The sequence below is a fragment of the Rhincodon typus genome, chromosome 18 (genome assembly GCF_021869965.1).
Source record: "Rhincodon typus isolate 14 chromosome 18, sRhiTyp1.1, whole genome shotgun sequence".
Taxonomy (NCBI): domain Eukaryota; kingdom Metazoa; phylum Chordata; class Chondrichthyes; order Orectolobiformes; family Rhincodontidae; genus Rhincodon; species Rhincodon typus.
In genome coordinates this window covers 39353801-39376932 of record NC_063349.1, presented here as the reverse complement: position 1 = coordinate 39376932, position 23132 = coordinate 39353801, and the positions used below count along the sequence as shown (strand labels likewise).

The following is a 23132-nucleotide window of genomic DNA, read 5'->3' as shown; positions in this document are numbered from 1 at the left end:
ACCGGACCCGAAACGTTAACTCTAATTTTTCTTCACAGATGCTGCCAGACCTGCTGAACTTTTCCAGCAACTTCTGTTCTTGTTCCTGATTTATAACTCCACAGTTCTTTTGGTTTTAGGAAGTAAATCCAAGTCCATTAGTGCATAAAATCTATTTGGTCCGCAAGTATGGCTTAAAAAGCTGTTCTTAAAAGAAACCACTATGGCTACAGGAATTAAAGTCAAATTATGACAGTATCAGTATCTTTTTCAACAATTCTGTACCCTTTGACATAGTCCACCACAGCATGTGACTCTAAAATTTCTGCTATAGGCCACTGTCTTTTCATCTTCTCACCAAGTTAAAACCCCAACTTGACCAAGCTTTTAGTCACCCCTGCCCATTAAACTTATTTTTGACTCAGCTCATTTTTGCTCATTTACTAATATTGGGACATTTTGGTATGTAAAGCCCTGACTATAAATATTGATTGATTTATTGTTGTCACATGCACCAAGATACAGTGAAAAGTGTTGTTTTGCATGCTGTACAGGCAAATCGTCCCATACAATGTGCATCAGGGTAGCAGAACAGACTGCAGAATACAGTGTTTCAGTCGCAGAGAAGGTGCAGAGAGGGAGATTAGAATGAACATTTGAGAAGTCTGTTCAAAAGTCTGATGACAGTGGGGAAGAAGTTGTTCTTGAATCTATTTGTACGTGTATTCAAACTTTTATATCTTCTACCTAACGGAAGAGAGTGGAAGAGAGTATAACCAGGGTGGCAGCATCTTTGATTATGTTCGTTGTTTTCCTGAAGCAGCAGGAAGTATTGATGGAGTCAATGGACGGAAAGTTTGTTTGCATAACGGATACGGCTGTGTTCACAATTCTCTGTAGTTTCTTGTGGTCTTGGGCAGAGCAGCTGCCAAACCACACTGTGATACATCCAGATAGGGTGCTTTCTGTGGTGCATCTATAAAAATTGATAAGTATCCTTATGGACATGCTGAATTTCCTTAGCCCCATGAGGAAGTAGAAATGTTGGGGTACTTTCTTGTCCATTGCATCAATGTGGGTGGACCAGGACAGATTGTTGGTGAACATCACTCCCAGGAACTTGACGCTGTCGACCATCTCCACCTTAGCACCATTGATACAGACAGGGCCATGTCCTCCACTCTGCTTCCTTAAGTCAATGAAGAGCTCCTTCATTTTGCTGATGTTGATGGAGAGATTGTTGGCTTTATACTTACCAAGTACTCCATCTCTTTCCTGAATTCTGTCTCGTCATTGTTTGAGATCTGACCAATAACAGTGGTGTCGTCAGCAAACTTGTAAATCGAGTTGGGGTGGAATTTGGCCACACAATCATCAGTGTATAAGGAGTATAGTAGAGGGCTAAGTACATAGCCTTGCAGGGCACTGGTATTGAGGATTATGGCGGAGAACGTGTTATTGCCTATGCAACCTGTCTAAATTTCTTTTAGTAATTTTCTTACACAGAATGACGTAGCATAATTAAAATATTATGTAGAGAAACCAGTAAACCAACATGATATTTTTATCAAATACTGAATTTCATTTCACCCACGCACTAGCCCCAATGGATAACTCAAATCAAGTGTTGATATAATGGAAAATACTTACACTAAATTGCCCTGTTTCCTGTTCTGTGCAATTCTTTAATCAAACTAACGTATGTGTCAATAAAGTATTTGCTTGCATGAAGCATGGCTTCATGTTACAGTCTAACAGGGATGAAATGTGAAGAGAGAGACTTACTCTAGTTCAGTTTCATGTCTCTTGAGTAATAATTCAGAGTCTTGAAGCTGGGCCTGACACAGTGCCAGAAAACTCCCCGGTGAAGGTCTGCTATGCCTTTTGGCACAAAACCCATCAGTAGAACTAATCCTTTCACCATCTAGTATCTTCAGACTTGATAACATTTTCAGGATTGAATATCTGAAAGAAGCAATATACAAAATTGATGTAAAAGACAACTACCATATTTTAATGTACAATTGTGTTCCTTTGCTAGAATCTTCTGTCTTAGTAATATATTTAAATGCTAAGTTAAATATTTATACTCAATTTAATCCTGAAAAGCAATTGCTTTCAAATAGAATTCTCCATTAATTGAGTTTATAGAACTGTAAGATCACCATTAGTCAACTCAAAAGTCAAGCTGAAATTATTATTCAATGTATACAGTTATACAATTCAATAAACTAATGGCTGACAATATTAGTACAAGTAAAGTGAAATAAACATAATTTATCCTTTTCCTTTCTGAATATTAAACTGTGTTCCAGAAAAGATAAGGCAGAACATGATCTATCATGCATCATTCTATGATTCTATTATTTTATGCAATATTTCATATTTCCCGTTTATAGTTAAAGCTCTGAAAGAATTATCTGGAAGAAAATACACTTAAAAAAGATTAAAACAATGAATTTAAAAATTCTTGTGCATGGCCTGTCAACATATGTAACAGAAATGGTCATCTACATAAAATATGTTTTACATATAGTCTCTCAATATCTCTTTCTTTGGTGACATCTAAGTTCTGCTTTAAAAAGATAAAGGTAAAGTCACTGTGAGGGTTGCTCTCTCATTAGAGAGATGACTGGTGGTGGTTCAACCTGAGGCCACCATGCCTGAAGGGAGGGGAAGAGATTGAGGAGGAAAGTCTGACATGGAATCCTCAGCTGGTGTGGGAATTGAACCCACAGACTTGGCATCACTCTGGATTGCAAACCAGCTGTCCAGCAAACTAAGCTAACAAACCTCCTTTCCCCTTTACGCTTCTATGATCAGTTAAAAATGTGTGCTGATATTACGATTATCTTATTTTTGGTGTAATTTTCAAAGATTACTTTTAACATGTAGCAAAATTGATTCAAATTTCATTTTCAGGAGTGAAGAAAGATAATCACAAAGATCTAATTATCCCTCTGGCATGCATTTTTGCTTTTCAAACATTAGTTTGAATTGGGAGCCAAGTCAAAGGGGTTTCTAGTTGATTAACAACAATGACAGCAGCAAATAGGATCAATTGCCAATCACAACTAAGTATTCCATCAGACAAAAAACCAGGAAGTATAATATGTTGATTATACTTTACATAAAATTACATTTTAGAATACAAAGTAAATGACACTTGATGCAGATAAAAGTTGAGATATCATAAATGTAATTACAAAAAAGTGACATATATCAAAAAAATGACATTCTACCAATAGAAAATTAGTTGATAAGCTCAGGTTTTCTAGCAGCTGTGATGAACATACTAATATTGTTTATGAACACAAACCAATGTTACAGAAAGATAGCAAGAATTGCAGATGCTGGAGTCAGAGACAACACAGTGCGGAGCTGGAGGATCACAGCAGATCAGGCAGCATCAGAGGAGCAAGAAAGATGACGTTTCGGGTCGGGACCTTCTTCAAAAATGGGGCGGGGGAAGGGAGCTGGGAAATAAATAAAGAGAGAAGGCTGGTGTTGGGAAAGGTAGGTGGGATGGTGATAGGTGAGTGCAGACAGGGAGTGGTGGGGATTGGTCAGTGGGATGGGTGGGGCAGATAGGTGGGAAAGAAGATGGACAGGTTGTGTCAGGTCAAGGAGGCGGGGATGAGAGCGAAGTTTGGACATGGGATGAGGCCGGAAGTGTGGAGATTTTAAAACTGGTGAATTCCATGTTAAGGCCATCGGGCTGTTTATGAGGCAGAATATGAGTTGTTGCTCCTCCAGATTGCGGATGGTGTAATTGTGACACTGGAGGAGGCCCAGGATGGACATGTCACCCAGGGAGTGCAAGGGGGAGTTAAAATGGTTCGCAACCGGAAGGTGTTGTCGTTTGTCGTGTACAGAGTGCAGATGCTCTACGAAACGGTCTCTGAGTCTACGCTTGGTCTCACTGATGTAGAGGAGGGCACATCATTACACATAATTTAGTAAGGTGCAACTTGTAGGAGTGAGTAAAAATCCCTGTCATTTAGAATACTGGACCAAAACCCTAGATTTTTAAAACACAAAAAAAAGGCACTTGGGCTATGCTATGGAATACACAATCACAGGGATAGCTGTCTGGAACCATGGTTCAGTTAGAAATCCTATTCACACCTCAGCCCTAAAGGGACAATGAACCAGACCTAAGACAACAAGTTCAGACATCTTCGACTCTTCAGAGGTACCAAGGCATTCAACTTCAATTAATATTCATTCGCAGAAATACTGGACATTCCACTTAATCAAAATACATTTACACATGCTCTAAACTATCAAGAAGCCAATTCACCACAAAGGGGACAACAGACACACAATGGATAACACAGATTTGAGAGGTGATAACAGAGCGCACAGTCTGTGTAATTGCTAGGCCTGATCTGGGAGAGAGAGAGACAGCCATCCCCGCAGCTACCAAAAGAAGAGAGATCCCAGACAGCTACTCTCCCCGAGAACTATCTGCACAGCTATCTCCCTGAAACCTACCGACACACAGCTGTTCCATTCCAGGGGAACCAATGGTAACCACAAAGTAAGAAAACCCAAGTTCTCAAACCAGACTGAAGACTGTCTGAAGTCTTCAGCGAAGCACCGACTACAGCAAGTGGGAATGGACAGTTGTATTTCAAAATTGTGTTTATCCCCAGTGGTGAGCCTATTTCCTCGAGATCCAAAGTATCCAACCTAGCTAGCAGTGGGTTGGTGACAGTGCAGGGAACCCCAAGATCAGGAAGTCTGATTAAAATATCTGTGTTTGAAACTGCTATTTAGTTTCTAATAGTAATTAGCCCGTGTTAAGTTAATAACAGATAGTGTCAGTTTCACTGTTTTGAATTTGCCTTTTTAGCTCTTGTATTTTATTCACCTTTGAGTTGTTTCCGTTTATTACTTTTGCCTTTTTATTTCTTGTGATATAATCACCTTTGCATTTAATAAATGCAGAGATACTTTGCCCTGAAACACCTGTCTACTGCCTTCTTCACATTCCTAAATTAAGTCCAGTGTCAGAACCAGGGAAACTGGGGGTGATTCAAACCACCTAAAAATCAGCAGATTACTAATCGCAAACCAGAATCCCTACAAACTTTCTTCAAGGGTTCTATAGAAAGAAAATTAGCATTAAAGTGACTGTTTTCATTGGTTCAAGGGACTCTCTCTGAGTCTTTGACAATGCCTTCTGGAGAGAAGTGCAGAGTCACTAGCACATTTAACTGCACATGGGTAGTCTTGAGAAATCACTGTCAATTTCAGAAGAGTAACGAACAATGACAACTTTGCCATCATCACTACTGTGAAATCTTGTCCACTATATTAGTATAGTATATTAATTTATTGTTGCTTGTACTTCTGAAAATACAGTAAAATGTGAATAAGTCACCATAATCCAGCGCCATTTTAATGACATAATTTATAAAAAGAAATAGTTCACACAAAGTTAAGACAAATTTCATGTTTTGTTCCGCCCATGGCTTCTTGATTTCTTAAGTGTCTTCAGGACGCCACATCACTCTACAGCTGCCAAAGCTGTCCCTTAGGTTGCAACTGCAAAGAGGAAGCATGCTGAAGCAGCCCCCACCCTGCGGATCAGACCCAGAATGTCACCTCTGCCAAAGCCGCCTCATCACCATCGATACTCCCGCCACTGTCATAGCCAGGAGACTGTCCGAATTCTTGAGGACCAGGACGTATCTCAATTTCCAAGGATTGAGGGACCGTCAAATAAAACTCCCAATGACCGAGGGATCATTCACTCCGCTGCCATTGCAGATGGTGCCGAAATGCCAGAGGAAACGAATAGACCCCAGTTCATCGCCACTGGAGCCATTGCTCAAGCCACAACTTCCATATATTAAATAATTTAAACTTCTATCAAATACCCTACCTAGGTGTAACAAAATTGCTACTAGAATATTATGAACTATAAAGCTTTATCTATAAATCTATTTTTAATGGGTGAAAATGAAATTAGCAAAAGTATAGGTACACAATCTTTCCAGAAATTCATTTGCATTTGTCATGATTTTTTGTTGTACTTTTAGATCAATATTTAAGTTTAGAATTCACATGCAAATCTTTTAGAGTTTTCTTTTGTAAACAGTTCATGTAACAATGCAGTTATAGGCATTCTGCCACTAGGTGGAAATCAAGCACCGCTGTTACCATTATGACGAAAACAAGCTGAAATTGTTGCAGCTTTATTCATGAAGCTGCATTTTTGTTACAATTTAAAAAAAGATTTTGATGCCATTGGTGCTTCTTTCTGCTGCTTGTGCTGCTTTGAAGTTTAATGGCACTGTCAACTCCACTACTTCTATCCTTAAATTTTACTTTTCAATTGGTCCTGCTTTCTTCAGCTCCGGTTAAGGTACCAATAAATATTTCACTGTCAGTTATTTTGGCTTTACTTCCCTAGCCCGAGCGCAGCTCTATGTTAATTTTTTAATAGCAGCAGTAGCTGTTGTCAGTTCTACTTTCTTCAATCCTCATCCTGGCCTCAAACTTTATGGCATCATCAATCTATTTCTCCACTTGCTAATTGCAACCTCAGTCCAGTTTGCTCCAGCCTTGGCTGGCTTAAATTTCCATAGCACTATTCTACTTCAGTTCTCCATTAATTGTTTGATCACTGTGTTGGTTTCTGTTCCTCCAATCTCACTCCAGCTGTAAGTTTTTCCATAGTTGTATTGGTCTCACTTTTGCCAGACCAGCATAGCTCTCAGTAAAATATTTCACTACAGTGTCTTTGTGTAAATTTTGAAATGACTGCCAGTTTTCATACATGCTGTTCAGAATCACATCTGAAATGACATTTTTCAGTTCTCTTGCCTTCTATGCTAATTTATTTCAAAATTATTTCAATAGTCTCAATTGGTGGACAATTCTTATTTGGGCTTGGTCTTTAAAAATCCATACAAATTTATAATTTTTTGATTGCCTTAGTTGATGGAAATGTTTTAAACTAACACTCCTTCGCTCAATCACAGTCTCTTATTTTAAAAGGACCACAATTAGCAGGAAGCTTGTAATGTGGGGTTAAAATTGAATCAGAGATAGTAGGAACTGCAGATGCTGGAGAATCCGAGACAACAAGGTGCAGGGCTGGATGAACACAGCAGGCCAAGCAGCATCATAGGAGCAGAGAGGCTATGCTGCTTGGCCTGCTGTGTTCATCCAGCCCTGCAGCTTGTAATGTGGATTTGCTTTCTACAGGATACGTGCTAAATATTAAATTACTTTAGTACATAATGCTATCATACCTCCAGTGCACTGAAATCAATGGGAAATGCAAAATAAATGGCTACTACTTGTTTTTCTCCAGAGGTATAAACCCAATCCTTCCATCAATTAAAGCCAACACAGTTAAAAAGCATTCTATTTCCTGCAAATAACTATGAGCAAGGACATGAGAGAATGTAATACACATCTTTGTTATGAGGACGTATATGGTACAAGAGGGTGAAACTGACTAAGTTTTGCAGTATACCGACTTTCTACAGTGGTAAAAAAGGAAAGATCTGGATTTTGCAGTCATTGGTAAAGCAACAGTGCTGACCCCTGACCTCAAAGAAATCTGGCCACAAAGGTCTAGCAGTTTCCACTTATATTTCCTCTATTTTTTCTTGTTGCTGAACAGACATCAGAGATTCATGTGCAGCTGCATGGTTTAGAGGAAACACTAATCTCCCTCGCCATGTGCTTAACTGACATCAAGAAAGTAGTTTCTCAAGTGAAGTCAAGGGGATCCATCATCAGGTTCCAGCAGCAGTGATGCAATTAAACAGGTCAACAGCCAAACATATTGAAGCATTCTCACAGACAACCACTGAATCATTTACTGTTAATTTTAAATGTTTATACACAGTGAAATAAAATATAGAAAAATGCACTTATGAATATAGTGGAAGATAAAATTTTAAATAACAAAATGAAACAAAATAACAGTTTTTCTTTATCACTTCTGAGAAACAACATTCAGCAAATTTACAATTACCATTGCAGGGCCAGTGATGCTGTATAGCAGTCATTATGAATTTAGTGCACTGTTACAACTAAAACAGCAACACTTTATTCAATGACACATAACTTTCTCAAAAGTTCTAACAGGAAGGCCAAGGATGAAAGAATGAAAGTTATTATCAGTTCAATGATTTCTAATTGATTATGTTCTAAGGGGACTTCAATAGTGCACACCATGGGAAAGTTTGACAGCAACTTGTGGATTTCTGTGCATATACAGACTCCAGGAGTTGCTGTCAGGTTCACATGATGTTAACAGTTTCACTGTCACCACTATAAATTCCAGACCAAAACTTACATGTAATCATGTCAATTATTAAAATTAAATAATGAATTATATTAAACGTTGCAATTTCTCCATGGCAAATTGTGCATGCACTTTCAGAAAATTATGTTACCCAACATTTGTTTTCTACCCATTTGGTGTATTCAAACAACTATTAAACAAAGATTAGTTTTGATGATCTGAGCACCTTCCTTTTTTTAATGAGGAAACTAAAATAAATCTTGCATAAATTAAAATATTTACTAACATGTTCAATGTAACTCTATTTTCAACAGAAATGCAATCAGTTTATAAATCTATACGTCAGTGCTACCTGGTTCTTATCACACTAGTATTCAAAAATTCCCTACATGTGGTAAGAAGTGGAGAGGGCTCCTGCTGTATGTAACAAGCAGCAATAAAATAGTCATGATTAATTTATCTAAGAGCTACATTCAGTCAGGTTGCCCTACGACAGCAATGATCTGTGGGTTCTACTGCTGATTGCACATTTAAGCCAAATGTTCATAATAAGCTCTGATTATGAACTTTAGATAACCCTATTCCATGACCCTGAATGATAGCAGTTCCCACATGTATGATACTTTCATCTCCATGCCAGCTTAACACTCCCTAAAATGAAAAGTACTAGGAAATAATATGTTCTGCAATAGCAAAATCTTGCTTTTAAAATGTACATTTCACATTCAAAAGGACACATTAAGAAGAACACACTAAATATGATGAAGTAAACAATTACCAAATTGTTACCCTGCATTGTTCAGCAGATAGCAAAACATTTCAGGTTTCAGTACCTCATTATACATTGTAATCAAATGAAGGTCAACTCATATGCAACAACTATTCATTTAGTAGTGTACAATTAGAACGTTGTGTCACACAATCATCAAATAAAGCCATCATTTCTTTCTGTTGATTGGAAATGAATAGCCAATGCAACTCTAATGCTTTTCTATTTTATGTCCATAGGTACATGAGATCCTCGACATCGTACTATTTGGGAGGCTATCAAATGAAATACCACAGTAAGAAACAATGCTGATGAAGGTAAAGGATCCCAGTAGGATATTTCAGAGATGACCACAAGACTACTCAGACCCCTAGGTTTCAGAGATGACCACAAGACTACTCAGACCCCTAGGTATCAGAGTAGCCCGCAAACCAACAACCACCCTATGACAGCTACTGACGAACGTAAAGGATCCCATACCCAAAACCTGCAAAACTGGGATAATATACAAGATACCATGCAAGGACTGTGAAAAACACTATGTTGGCCAAACGGGAAGAAAATTGACTATACGGATACGTGAACATCAACTAGTCAGCAAGAGACAAGACTAATTCTCACTTGTCTCACTAAACATGGACAATGAGGGACACGAATTTGACTGGGACAATACCTTGATAATTGCACAAGCCAAACAGAGACATGCCAGGTAATTCCTGGAGGTCTGGTATTCCAACCAGAATTCCATCAACAAACGCATTGAATTAGACCCTATGTACAAACCACTGAGAAACAAAACCAGAAGTAAAACCAACCACCACAACAAACCGAGGCATATAAATAACAAGGGGGACAGAACCCCGATGCTTCAGCGGAGGCGCACTGACGATGTTGCCTAGCAGGGTGACAAAACGTTTGCAACTAAACCCACCAGCTCAGCAAGCATGTCTACAACCTCACCCACAACCCGATCTACAAATCTTCTCAAAAACTTTTAAACTGCAATAACGGATATATGGATATCTATGACCTTCCACGCAATTGATTCAAGATTTTAGCTAGTAATTTACTGATCCATACTTAGACATTACTTCAAAACTTTATGCTGGTTCCTGTAGTAACTTGGTCAAACAGACCTAGATCATTTTCTGCAGAATTCATTTTCCAGTCTAAACTTTTCTTAACTTCTCCTTTCAAAGCTGCCCTTATAAGCCCTGTCCTGGAAAATCGTACTCAACATCTCCACACATGCAAACTACAGCCACAGTTCAATCTCAAGTTCTTGAATATGCTGTCATTTTCAAATCCATCATTTAACAGCAACTTCCAAAAACACAACCTCTACAATCTAGAGTGACAAGGAGAGCAGATGTATGGGAACACACTATCTGCAAGATGTCCTCCTAGCCACTCACCAACCTGACTTGGAATTATCTTGCTACTCCATCCCTGTCAATTGGTACAAATCCTGGAACTCCCTTCCTAAACACCATTACAGTTGTACTGACTCAAGAATGCCTTTGTTTTAATTCTTTCATGGGATGTAGTAGTGCTGGCCAGTCCAGCATTTATGGCCCATTCCTAATTGTCTGAAGAAGGTAGTGGTAGTGAGCTATGTTATTGAACCACTGCGCTCCTTAGGATGCATTCCTGCAGTGCATCTTACAGAACAATCTTGTAAACAGTGCGCCACTATATATTGGTTGTGAAGGGAGTAAATGTTGAAGGTGGTACATGGATGCCATCAAGTTTGCTGCTTTGTCCTGGGGATAGTCTCAGGTTTCTTGAGTCTTGTTGGAGATGATCATTGCTTGCCATTTGTGTGATGTGAATATTACTTGCCAATTATTAACCCAAGCCTCGTGGTTGTACAGGTCTTGCTGCAAATGGGATTTGAAATACTTTAACATCTGAACAATTGCAAGTAGTGCTGAACATTGTGTGAATCAACAATTAATATTCCAATTTCTGACCTTATGATGGAAGGAAGATCATTGGCAAATCCAGTAAAGATGGTTGAGTCTAGGACACCACACTCAGGTGATGGGACTTTTGTGGTACAGTGTCCAAACTGCTCCCAAGGTGTATAATAGCATCTCTGAATTAGAAAATATCTTCACTCAGGTGTTTCATTCCTGGTGTTGTCCTCCAACAACTACCACCACCTGCCTTTGTGCCAGGTATGATTCCAACCAGTGGAAAGTTTTCCAAATTCTCATTGACTCCAGCTTACCTTTTTGGTTCTTTGATGCCATATTTGGTCAAACGTTGTCTTGATGTCAAGTACATTCACTCTCACCTCACCTATAGAATGTGGCTCTTTTATCCATGTTTAGTCCAAAGCTATAATGAAGATAGGATTTACGTAGCCCTAGAGCAACTCAAACTGAACAGCTGTGAGGAGGTTAATTCCTGTAGGCGCTGCTTGATAACACTATTCTGAACAAGGGTAACTACTTGAAACATTAACTCTGCTTTTTTTTCCACAGATGCTGCCAGACCTACTGAATTTTCTCAGAAATTTCTGTTTTTGTTTTTGTTTTTGATAGCACTGTTGATGTCCCTTTCCAAAACTTTACGAATGATTGAGAGTAGGCTGCTCGGGAAATAATTGACTGAGCTGGATTTGTCTTGCCTTTGTGGCCAGGTCATATCCAAGCCATGTGATTACAGATTTGGTTGAATACAATTCTGTTGCTGCTGATATTGTTTTGTGGATGCCTAGAGTTTAGTTGCGAGATCTATTTGATGTAAATCCCATTTGACACAGTGGTAGTCTTACACAATGTGATTGAAGGTTATCCTACCCTAAAGGGCATTAGTGAACCAGGGATTTTTTTAAACAATAGATGATGGTCATCATTTGGGAAGGATGTCCTCAAAATCAACATCACTTTGAAGCAGTGTGAGAAGGATGTCCTTGCAGTCAGTGACACAATGAGGCAGTCTGGGAAAAGTGTCCTCACAGTTGATGTCACAGTGAGACAGCTTGGGAAGGGTGTGCTCCCAGTCATGATGAAGCAGTCTGGGAAAGATGTCCAAAACTTGTTAGTCTTCCAGAGTAAGGAGTTGACCTCGATCAAGCGTTGCAGACTGGCACATTCAAAGGTTCGGGGCTATGTGCTGAGGGACGCATTAAGCTTGGAACAACTGCCAACAAGGCAAAGTGGGGAAAGACCATCATCTAAGGTCTTTCTGCCAAAGTACAATGTGGGTCCATTCAGTTATCAGACCCTCCCACTGCCTCAGATGTATGTAAATACAGTCTTGTATAAGAAAGAAATGCCTTTGGTTTATTGTTCTACATATGTAAATACTGTGTAGAGAATTTTTATAAAATTTAAAAATACAGTCTGAGAAGGAGCAGAGAATGTGTCCAGACTCTCCTGAGTGGGGGAAGGCAGCTCCAGCACCATAGGTAGCATCACAGAGAAGCTGTGTCTGATTGGCTAGTAAGAACCTACATTAGGGTCTAGCCCCAAATAGTAGTAGATTCAGAAAGGAGTAAAATTCATGTAGGGACTGAGAATAATATTTTTTAAACAATAGATAAAACCTCCTTAATTATTTAGAAATGGCAGTACAGGTGATGTGTTGTTCTAGCGTGATGTGGGAGCTGGTGGATCCCATTGTGAGCCACAGTAAGCACATCTACAATAAATGCCTGCAGCTCAAAGAACTTAGGCTCAGAACTGATGAGCTAGAATCTGAGCTTCAGACACTGTGGCACATCCGAAGGTGGAGAGTTACCTTACTGCTATGTTCCAGGCAGTCAAACACCTGTAGCTTAAATATTTCAAATTTGGCCACAGGTCAGGGACAGGGTGGTGTGACAACAAGTGAGACAGGTAGAGGGATCCAGAACATAGCATTGGAGAAGCCTCAGCTCTTGACCTTGCCCAACAAGTATGAGGTTCTTGCTCCCTCAATGGGTGAGGAAAGAGCCTGTAGGGAGGATGGTCAAACTGATCACTGCACCTTGGTCCTATAATCCAGAGATAAGTAGATTCAGAAAAGTAAACACACAGCTAAAGGAGTGTTGTGGGAAAGAGAGGTTTCATTTCGAGGGGCACTGGTATCAGTATTGGGACAGGAAGGAACTGTACCATTAGAATGGGCTCTACCTAAATCGATCTGGGGCCAGGACCCTCGTGGAAAAGCTAAATAGGGTGGTCACACGGACGTTAAACTAGTTAAAAGGATTGGGGAGAGGGCTCAGGAGAGGTCATTAAAGTTTCCAGAACAAGTAATAGGACAGAGAGTATGGAAAGGGTTAGGAATCCTAAATCAGGCATAGCAAAAAGGGCACAACTATGAGAAGGGGGTTGTTCAATACAAGAGGGTGTTGTACTTAAATGCGCACAGAATATGAGACAAGGTAAACAAGCTTGTAGCGCAGATTGAAATTTGTGAATACAATGTAGTGGGCATCAGAGAGACATAGCTGCAAGGGGATCAGGGCTGGGATACTTGTCCCATCAAAAGGAAAGGCAGATGGGTAGAGGGAGCAGGGTTGCAATTTGGTAAAAATGAAATTAAATCGATAGCAAGAAGCGATGTAGGGTCAGAGGCATAGTTTCTATATAGGTAGAGTTGAAGAACCATATAGGAAAAAGACCCTGATGGGAATTATATATCAACTCACTAGCATGGTCAGGATGTGGTGCAGAAAATAAATCAGGAGATAGAAAAGGCACATAAGAAAGGCACTATTACAATAATCATCGAGGACATCAATATGCATGTGGACTTGGAAAATCAGGTTGGTAGTAGATACCAAGAAAAGGAATTTGTGGAATGTCTATGACATGGTTTTTCTTTGGAGAAATTTGTGGTAGAGTCCACTAGGAAACAGGCAATTCTGGATTTGGTGACATGTAATGAGGCATACTTGATTTGGAAACTTAAGGTGAAGGAATCCCTGGGGGGCAGTGAGCATAATATGATAGAATTCATCCTGCAGTTTGAGTGGGAGTGGCCAGAGTTAATTGGCAAGGAAACCCAGCAGGGAAGTCAGAGGAGCAGCAATGGCAGCAGTTTCTGGGAGGGACTGCAGAAACTCATCCCAAGGAGGAGAGAAAGTACTAAGGGGTGCACGAGGCAACCATGGCTGACAAGGGAAGTTAGAAACACCATAAAAGCAAAAGAAAAAGAATGCAATGCGTTGAAGATTGGTGGGAAGCCAGAGGATTGGGAAGCATTTAAAAACCAGCAGAGGATAACTAAATAATATCAAAAAGAGGGGAGAAGATGAAATTTAAGGTAAGCCTCCTAGTAACATAAAAAAGATTGGAAGAGAATTTTCAGATATATAAAAGGTAAGAGAAAGGTAAGAGTAGACATTGGACCACCGTAAAATGAGGCTAGAGAAGCAGGAATGGGGAACAAAGAAATGGCGGAAGAACTTAATAGATAATTTACATCAGTTTTCACAGTGGAAGATACCAGTAGCACACCAGAACTTCAAGAGTCAGGAGCAGATGTGAGTGTGGAGGCCACCACTAAGGAGAAGGTGCTGGGAAGCTGAAAGGTCTGAAGGTGAATAAATCACCTGGACTGGATGGATACACCCCAGGGTTCTGAAGGAGATAGCTGAGGAGATTATGGAGACATTGATGTGAACTTTCAGGAATCATCGGAGTTGGGGAGGGTCCAAAAGGATTGGAAATGGCTAATATAACACCCCTGTTTAAGAAGGAAGAGAGGCAAAGACTGGAATTTAAACGCTAGTTAGAGGGATCTTGGATAATTCGTAAACTTTTAGAGTCCATTATCAACGATACGATTGCGGACCATTTAGAAGGGCATGATAAAATAGGGGTCAATCAGCAAGGCTCAATCAAGGGGAGGTTACACTTGACAAATCTACTGGAATTCTTTGGGGAGGTAATAAGTTTGTCAAAGGAGAACCAGTGTGTGTGATTTATTTGGACTTCTAGAAGGTGACATAAGGTGTCAAGGTGCTACACAGGAGACTACTAAATATGCTGAGAGCCCATTGTGTTAGGGGCAAGGTAGTGGCATGGATAAAAGATTGGCTGCCTGGCAGAAAGCAGAGAGTAGGGATAAAGGGGTCTTCTTCAGGATGCCAGCCAGTACTATTGGAGTTCCGCAGGGGTCAGTGTTGGGACCACAACTATTCACATTATATATCAATGATCTGGACGAAGGCACTGAGCGCATTGTTGCTAAGTTCACTGATGACACGAAAATAGGTGGAGGAACAGGTACTGTTGAGGAAGTGGGGAGGCTGCAGAAGGCTAGGAGAGTGGGCAAAGAAGTTGCAGGTGGAAGACAATGCAGGAAAGTGTAAGGTTATGCTCTTTGGTAGGGAGAATAGAGGTGCAGACTATTTTCTAAAAAGGGAAAGGTTTCAGAAAGCTGAAGAACAATGGGACTTGGGAGTCAGGATATTTTTAAGGTTAACATGCAGGTTCAGTTGGTAGTTAGGAAAGCAAATAAAATGTTAGTACTCATTTTGAGAGGGCTAGAATACAAGAGCAAGGATGTACTAGTGAGGCTGTATAAGGCACTGGTCAGACTACATTTGGAATATTGTGAGCAGTTTTGGGCTCCACAATCGAAGGAAGGGTGTGTTAACCTTGAAAGGAGTCCAGAGGAGGTTCACAGGAATGATCCCAGCAACAAAAGGCTTGTCATATGAAGAGCAGCAAAGGACTCTGGGTCTGTATGCAATAGTGTTTAGAAAGATGAGGGGGGATTGAAACTTACAGAATACTGAGAGGCCTGGATAGAGTGGATGTGGAGTAATGTTTCTACTCATAGGAGAGTATGGGACCTGAGGGCACAGCCTCAAAGTAAAGGGATGACCCTTTGGAAGTGAGTCAACGAAGAATTTATTCAACATGAGGATGAATCTGTGCAACTCATCGCTACAGAAAGCTATGGAGTTCAAGTCATTGTACTTAAGACAGAAATAGATAGGTCCTTGAATATAAGGGGAGCAAAGGTTACAGGAGAAGGCACAGGACTGGGGTTGAGAAACATATCTGAACTGGCCTAATTCTGCTTCTAAATCAGATGCTCTTATACTTTTGGATATTACTTTTTCTGCAGTTTTTTTTTTATTGATTTCAATTCAGGTTTCATCAACAGCTTTGGTTTCATTCAAACGTATCCGCTCAGAACGATATTCTGGGGATCTAGATTACTACTCCAGTGGAATGAACACTACTCAATGCCTCACCTGGAGCAATTCAAGAAAGAAGCTCCATATCACCTTCTCAAGGGCATTTAGGGTGGCCAATACATTATGCCCTTGCTAAAGTCAGACAAGACATTCTCTGTGACTTCAACCATGATAAATTATCCCTTTAACTCAGCTGACTACACCATCTTCCTCTATCATCCAGCTGGGTGGAACCATACCCTAGATTGGTTTCATTATTATCCAGCATGACCAAAGACTTAGTGCAATGGCTTCTCTTCTCACTGTCATCTGCCACCTTTCAAGCTCTCCCACAGATCTCATCTTGGGCCCCTTCTACTTCTCATCCACATGCTACCCTTCGTAATACCATTCAAAAACATAGCATCAAGTTACACATACATGTCAATGCCAATTGGCTCAATCTCACCATTTTGGTGCATCAGTCAACTGTCTTTAATTTCCTACACTACTTATCTGATTAAAGAGAGTGGGTGAACTGAAATTTGCTGCAACTAACTATTGTAGAGGTTTAACTGTCTTTGGTACTCGCTGTTTCCATCATAACAATTGTCTTTAAGTTGGACAAAACTGACGATAACCTTGATGATGTGTTTGACCCAAACTGTGTTGCCAACCCCCTACCTGCACACACAATCAGTAAGACTGCCCACTTCCGTCCATGTAACATCACTTAATTATTACCTTACCTCAGTTCAATTGCTGCTCAAACTCTCATTCCTGCATCTGTTATGTCTGAACTTGATTATTTAATTCTCTCCTAGCCAGCTTCCTGTCTTTCTCCTGTATAAAGTTCTGCTTGTCCAAAACTCTGTTGCCCATGTTTTAACTTCATATCTCATTTACGTATCACTCCTGCGCTTGTTAACTTTCAATGGCTCCCCATCTGATAATGCCTCAATTTTAAATGTCTTACACAAAAACAGAAATTGCTGGAAAAACTCAGTAGATCTGGCAGCATCAGTATAAAGAAAGCAGAGATTATATTTTGAGTCCAGTGACTTTTCTTCAGATCTTTCATCAGTAAAGTGGTGAAAGGTATTGTCTACAGGACTATCAAGTGGCACTTGCTCAGCAAAATCTCCTCACCAGGTGCAGTCTTGATTCTATTTAGATCACTCAACTCCAAATCTTATGACAACCTTGGTCAAACATAAACAAGTCAGATTTCAAAGCTGGAGTGAGAGTGATCAACCTTGATACCAATGCAGCATTTAACAGTGTGACAGAATGTGAAGCTCTCATGAATTTGAAGTTGATGGGATTAAGGGTAGTTAGCTGACCAGAATCATACCTAGCACAAAAGGAAGTCAGTGTACTTGCTGGAGCGCAGTCATCTCAGCCCGGATAGCACTGCAAGAGATCCCCAGGATATTTAATGTTCTTCTTCTTCAAAAAATTCCTAATCAACCTCTCTCAGAGATGTTATTACTCATCTCTGAAGCAGGTGGGACTTGAACCCAGGCCTCCCAGTCCAGAGATAGGGGCTCTACCACTGCACCACAAGAGGGCCCCCTCAGGATATTTAATCTATTTTTCCTAACCAACCTGTCTCAGAGATGTCATTACATACCTCTGAAGCAGGTGGGACTTGAATCCAGGCCTCCTGGTCCAGTGGTAGGAACACTCCCACTGTGTCACAAGAGAGACTTCCTCTGGATATTTCGTGTTATAAGCTCAAGCATCTCCAGTTGCTTTGTCAATAAGATTTCCACATTCATAGGGTGAGAAGTAGGTTGATGTTTGCACAGTTTTCAGTTCTGTTTGCAATTTGTCAGATTGTGAAGCAATTCGCTACCACATACAACTTTGATTCCTTAGTGCCAGGCAATGCCCATTTCAGTTTAGACAGAATCTAAACACTTCCCCTTGACATTCATCACATTACATCACTGAATTGCCATTATCAATATCCTAGGGTTGCGACTGAACAGAAATTTAAATGGACTAGCCATTTACATACAGTGCCCACAAGAGCAGTTACTAACAGCAGTGAGTTACTAACTTCTTGACCCTCCAAAGCCTGACCAGAATCTACAAGAAACAATTGAAAAATGCAATTAATACACCCTGGATTAGTGCAGCTCCAACAACAGTTCAGAAGTTCAAAATCAACCACACCAAAGTAACTGGGTTTCTTGGCACCCCATCCACCACCTTCACCATTTACTCCCTTCACCACAGACAAACCACAGCCCTATGTGTAACTTGGGAACATAGGAGGAGGAGTAGACCATTCAGCCTCTCAGGCCTGCTCCACCATTCAATAAGATCATGGCAATCTGCTGTCTAACTCCATGTGGGCCCATATCTCTTGCTACCCATGTTTAATAAAAATTTGTCTGCCTCAGATGTAAACTTAACAACTGAATTAGCATCGACCGCCATTTGAGTAGTATTTCTAACAGCTCTCTTGAATGGCCTGGCCCTAATTCTTTGACTATGTCTCATGGTTCTAGAATCTTCAACCAGTGGAGATAGTTTATCTTTATCCACCCTGTCTTTCACTGCTCATGCACCATCTACAAGAAACATTGCAGCAATTCACCAAGGTTCCTTCAGCAGCACCTTCCAAACCTATAACCTTTACCACCTAGAACAGCAAGGGAAGCAAAGGCATGGCAACACTGTCACCTGCCCGTTTCCCTCATATTACGCAACATCCTGACATGGCTGTTTTTTCACTGTCACTCAAAATTTTGGAACTCCCTCCTTAACAGCAATAAGATGTACCTACATACTGAGTCTGATAAGTTAGGTCAGTTCTAGATTCACATAATGTAACCATTACCAAAAACTTGGAACCAAATAGACACAACGACCCAGATTTTGAGAGAGTCAGGTCAAACCCAGTGTTATTTAAAAACTGTGGGAAGAAAACCTGGAATTACCTGACAGAAATCCTGCATTAATATGCTTGGCTGTTCTGGGATAAAAATGCAGGCATAAAGCATGCATCCTGCTCTCCTAACCAAGTCAGCTCTATTGCGGCGGTAAGTGTTTCAAAGCGAAACCCCATGCCACCCCAAATTTTCATCGAGTCAATGATATCGAGTCTAAATGACAACTCTGCAGAGGAATTATGAACCAGAATCAGCATTCAGAAATATTTCAAAAGGCAAGTTTAAATGTTCTTATTCATGCCATCTCCATGCTTATTCAACCATTCTGCACTATAAACAGAACTAATGGGCCATATAACAACTTGCAAATGCTGAGGAAGGAAAAACACCCATAAGAAATAACTTTGATACAAAACAGCCGTTCCTAAAAAGCTAAAAAGCCCAAGCATGCACAGTTCTGACCATCTGATCCCACTGTCCTGGGAATCGCAGAGCAATCCAGACATGGTAAGGCTAACAATTAGAAGCTTAAACTTCCCACGTGAGTAATGCAGATGCGTGCACATCAGGATTTCCTGTAACACAAATCTACCTAATTAACACAGATTCTATGTTTGATAACGCATGTGAAATACAGGCATTTAAACTTTTATTGAGGCATTCTTAACTTTTATATTCAATAAAATATACTATTCTGTCTGTCAGACAACAAAGCTTGAAAAATGGGTTTGGCTCACCTCCAGCCTGACTCTTGTTGAAGTGGATTCCCATGTAGTAACAATTCCAGCAGACTATGACATCCATTAAGACTTAAAAGGAAGCTATTGAGATCTATGATAAAGTAAACATATTCAAAGTAGATTAAAGTGGATAAAACAAAGAGTATCAGTAATATATAGGTTCTGAAAAATCAACAAATTGGAAAAACAATTTGAAGGGCATGACTTTTACAACGAGAAGTATTTTTTCCAATTGCACAAGGAAGTAGAAAACAATGAGTCGAAAATTCACCCCATATTGATAAAAACCTGCAGATTTGCCTTCCATATGGGACTAAATACAGAAAACGTACAGAAATTAGGAGTGGGAGTAAGCATTTGGCCCATGACCTCCACCACTGTTCAATAAGATCTCAAGTGATTCAGTTGTCGTCTCAGCTCCAAGTTCCTGTCTGCACCCCATAATCTTTGATACCCTGCAGAAAAGGAAATATCCTATCCATTCCTAACGATTTCCTTCAAGATCTTATCCGCTTCATTGGGATCACCTCTAATTCCTCAAAACTCCAATGGGTATAGATCTAAACTGTTTAACCTTTCTTCATGAGTTCCTTATCCTGAAATGAGTAGACTGAACTGCTTCCAAAGCAATCATATCATTTTTTTTTCAAATAAGGAGACTAAAACTGTACACAATTCTCCGTATGGAATATCACCAGCTACAATAACACTTAATATTCTGTCCCACTTGCCATAAATAACAACATTCAATCTGTCTTCCTAATCATTTCTTTGCAAATTCTCTACCTCCTCCTCACAATTTATTTCTATGAATCTTGATATCGTCAACAAATCTATCTATTGTACACTTAGCCCTTCATCCAAGTCATTGATCTGGACTGTAAACAACTGAGGATCCTGCACTGATTCTGGTGACACTCCACTAGTTACGGCTTGTCAATTGAACAAAGATCTGGTTGTCCCAATTTTCTGCTCCTGATTAGCTCGTCAATCCTTTATCTATGCTAATATGTTATTCCCTAGACCATGCGCTTTTATTTTGTGCAGCATCCTTTGATGTGGCACTTTATCAAATGCCTTTTGAAAATCCAAATATACTACATTGGTGGGTTGGTTAGCTCAGCTAGCTGAATGGCTAGATTGCAATGCAGATTGATGCCAACAGCATGGCTTCATTTCCTACACTGGCTGACGCTACCATGAAGGTCGCACCTTCTCAACCTCATACTTTGCCTGAGGCATGGTGATTCTCAGATTAAACTCACCACCACTTTCTTGGTCTCTCTGATGAAACAGCAGCCTATGATCCTGTGGAACTATGGTGACTTTACCTTCCACTACATCTCAATTGTTCTCTATCCACTGTAAATAATTCTTCAACAAAAACTCTACTAGATCATTTGAAAATAATTTTCCCTTCAGAAAGCCATATTGGCTTTGTCTGATCACTGTGATTTCCTAAATATTTTCGAGGCAACCCATTCAGAGATCTTATTACACATATTTGTACTTCTGAATTCCAGGACTTGCATTTTATTTCTTTGCAAATCCAGTGATGGGATTAAATTATTTAATTCTTTGCATAATATCCCATTGGCAACATTATAATCTTAATCAGTCTCAAGGAGGCCTTATATGACAGCATTGTTAGGATGGACAATCGGCTACTCTAAGGTATGTAGGGATACGGTTTCACTTGCAATGCTTGCAGTGAATGTTGAAACAGCCAGGAGTGCATACAAGGAATCTGAACATGTGACTCCAAAATTTTTAATTGATGTTCTGTCGTGGGGCATACATTCAAATTCCCATGAAGCAACCTCCAGAATGAAAAGCTTTTATCAGCAGCACTAAACATGAAAATATACTTTCCATGGTATGAATGATTACATTCCCATCTTGCAAAATTAGAGATATAACTACAAAAAGTGTGCATTGTTTGTTAACATCTTATACAGACTGAGATAACTATATTGGGTAACTGTTGTGACTGCCATCTTCTGTGAAGTAGATTCACATGGTTTTATAAATTTAAAGTAAGGTCTGATATGATGTAAAACTACTTTTGAAAAGTAGTCTCAGTCCTAATGCAAGAATAAAAGACCAATAGCACTCACTGGCAGTCATTTCTGCTGCTAAATGCATGTTCAAATGTGTATATTGAAAATGGGATATTTGGAGCACTGGTCTGCTTTCTTTGCTGACACTTTCTGCACATGCACCAACATTCTCACCAAAATGGCAGCCAGCGTGGTTTGCACCAGAAGTGCTCATGTATACTACAGATATCATTTCAAATTAAAAGAATCATGAGCATATTAAACTACTAACTATGCTGCTCTAAAGCAGCCAGATTAATTTTAATATAGCAAAAGCAATAAAATAAAGAATTCTCAAATTATACGATAGATGCACATCTTTGTGCCAAGTATCAATTCATGAATTAAAGTCTTTAGTTGAAGTAAGATATCAATGTACAAAAATAGTTGCATAGTGATTGATTATTAATTTCTCATTAAAAAAAAGTCTGTGTTCAATTCTTAACGTAAACTGATATTTGATCTTGACTGCCCCAAAGGGTATCATACTGACTCAGAGAGTAATATTTAAAGGCACACACAGGAAACCCTGTGCTCCTGATTAAAGGAAATGCACTATCTCATGGAAACTTTCGTGCAAATTAATTAGGAAAAGAAAAATAATGGAGAACAAATAAAGATTTTACCTCACCTGATAAGCGATTATTGCTAACATCAAGCCTCTTCAATAAAAGAAAGTCAGACATCGCTGTAAGGTCCGTCAGACTGAAAAATAAAGTGGTACACGATGACTTCAAACATATTAATGAGTTTAGTAATTTATTAAGGACTATGAATTCTACAATAAGACATTTATAGTCATAATAATTAAATCTACTAAATTTATTGCAAGCACTTCTGCCAGTCAACTTTCACATCTGTATCCATATATACATGTTACTGCAACAACGAGATAAAGGCCAAATGTTTGCACACCTTGCATTTCCTAATGGTATAATAGTACAGACTACTGGAGACAAACTGACATTGACTTTTTGGAAAGTTAAGGAAACAAAGCAGCCAAAGTTTCCTTTCCTTGCTCGATGATACAGTGACAAGAAATCATATATGGAACAGAAAATGTCCAACTGAAAAAAAAGCAGTAACTTTTGTTACAATCCCCGTAGAGATCAATAACTTTTAAAGGGGTTTCAATTTCCTGCAACTGACTTAAAGGAATCGCATGTCAGGGTTTCAATTTTTAAGACTTTTACTGTGGCAAAGAAATCAAAATCAACTTGTCTGAACATTACTCCACA

At 39.5% G+C, this 23132-nt stretch overlaps 1 protein-coding gene across 1 annotated transcript in view; it reads right to left on the bottom strand.

Annotated features, from left to right (window-relative positions):
• The window catches only part of lrriq1 (leucine-rich repeats and IQ motif containing 1), a 197777-nt gene that overhangs the window by 108109 nt on the left and 66536 nt on the right, over nucleotides 1-23132 (bottom strand). Inside the window, exons 13-15 of the mRNA XM_048607661.1 lie at nucleotides 22526-22599; nucleotides 19793-19886; nucleotides 1765-1944 (exon numbers count right to left, since the gene is read on the bottom strand). Coding sequence (XP_048463618.1) covers nucleotides 1765-1944; nucleotides 19793-19886; nucleotides 22526-22599 — 348 coding nt within the window. The remainder of the gene's footprint in view (nucleotides 1-1764; nucleotides 1945-19792; nucleotides 19887-22525; nucleotides 22600-23132) is intronic.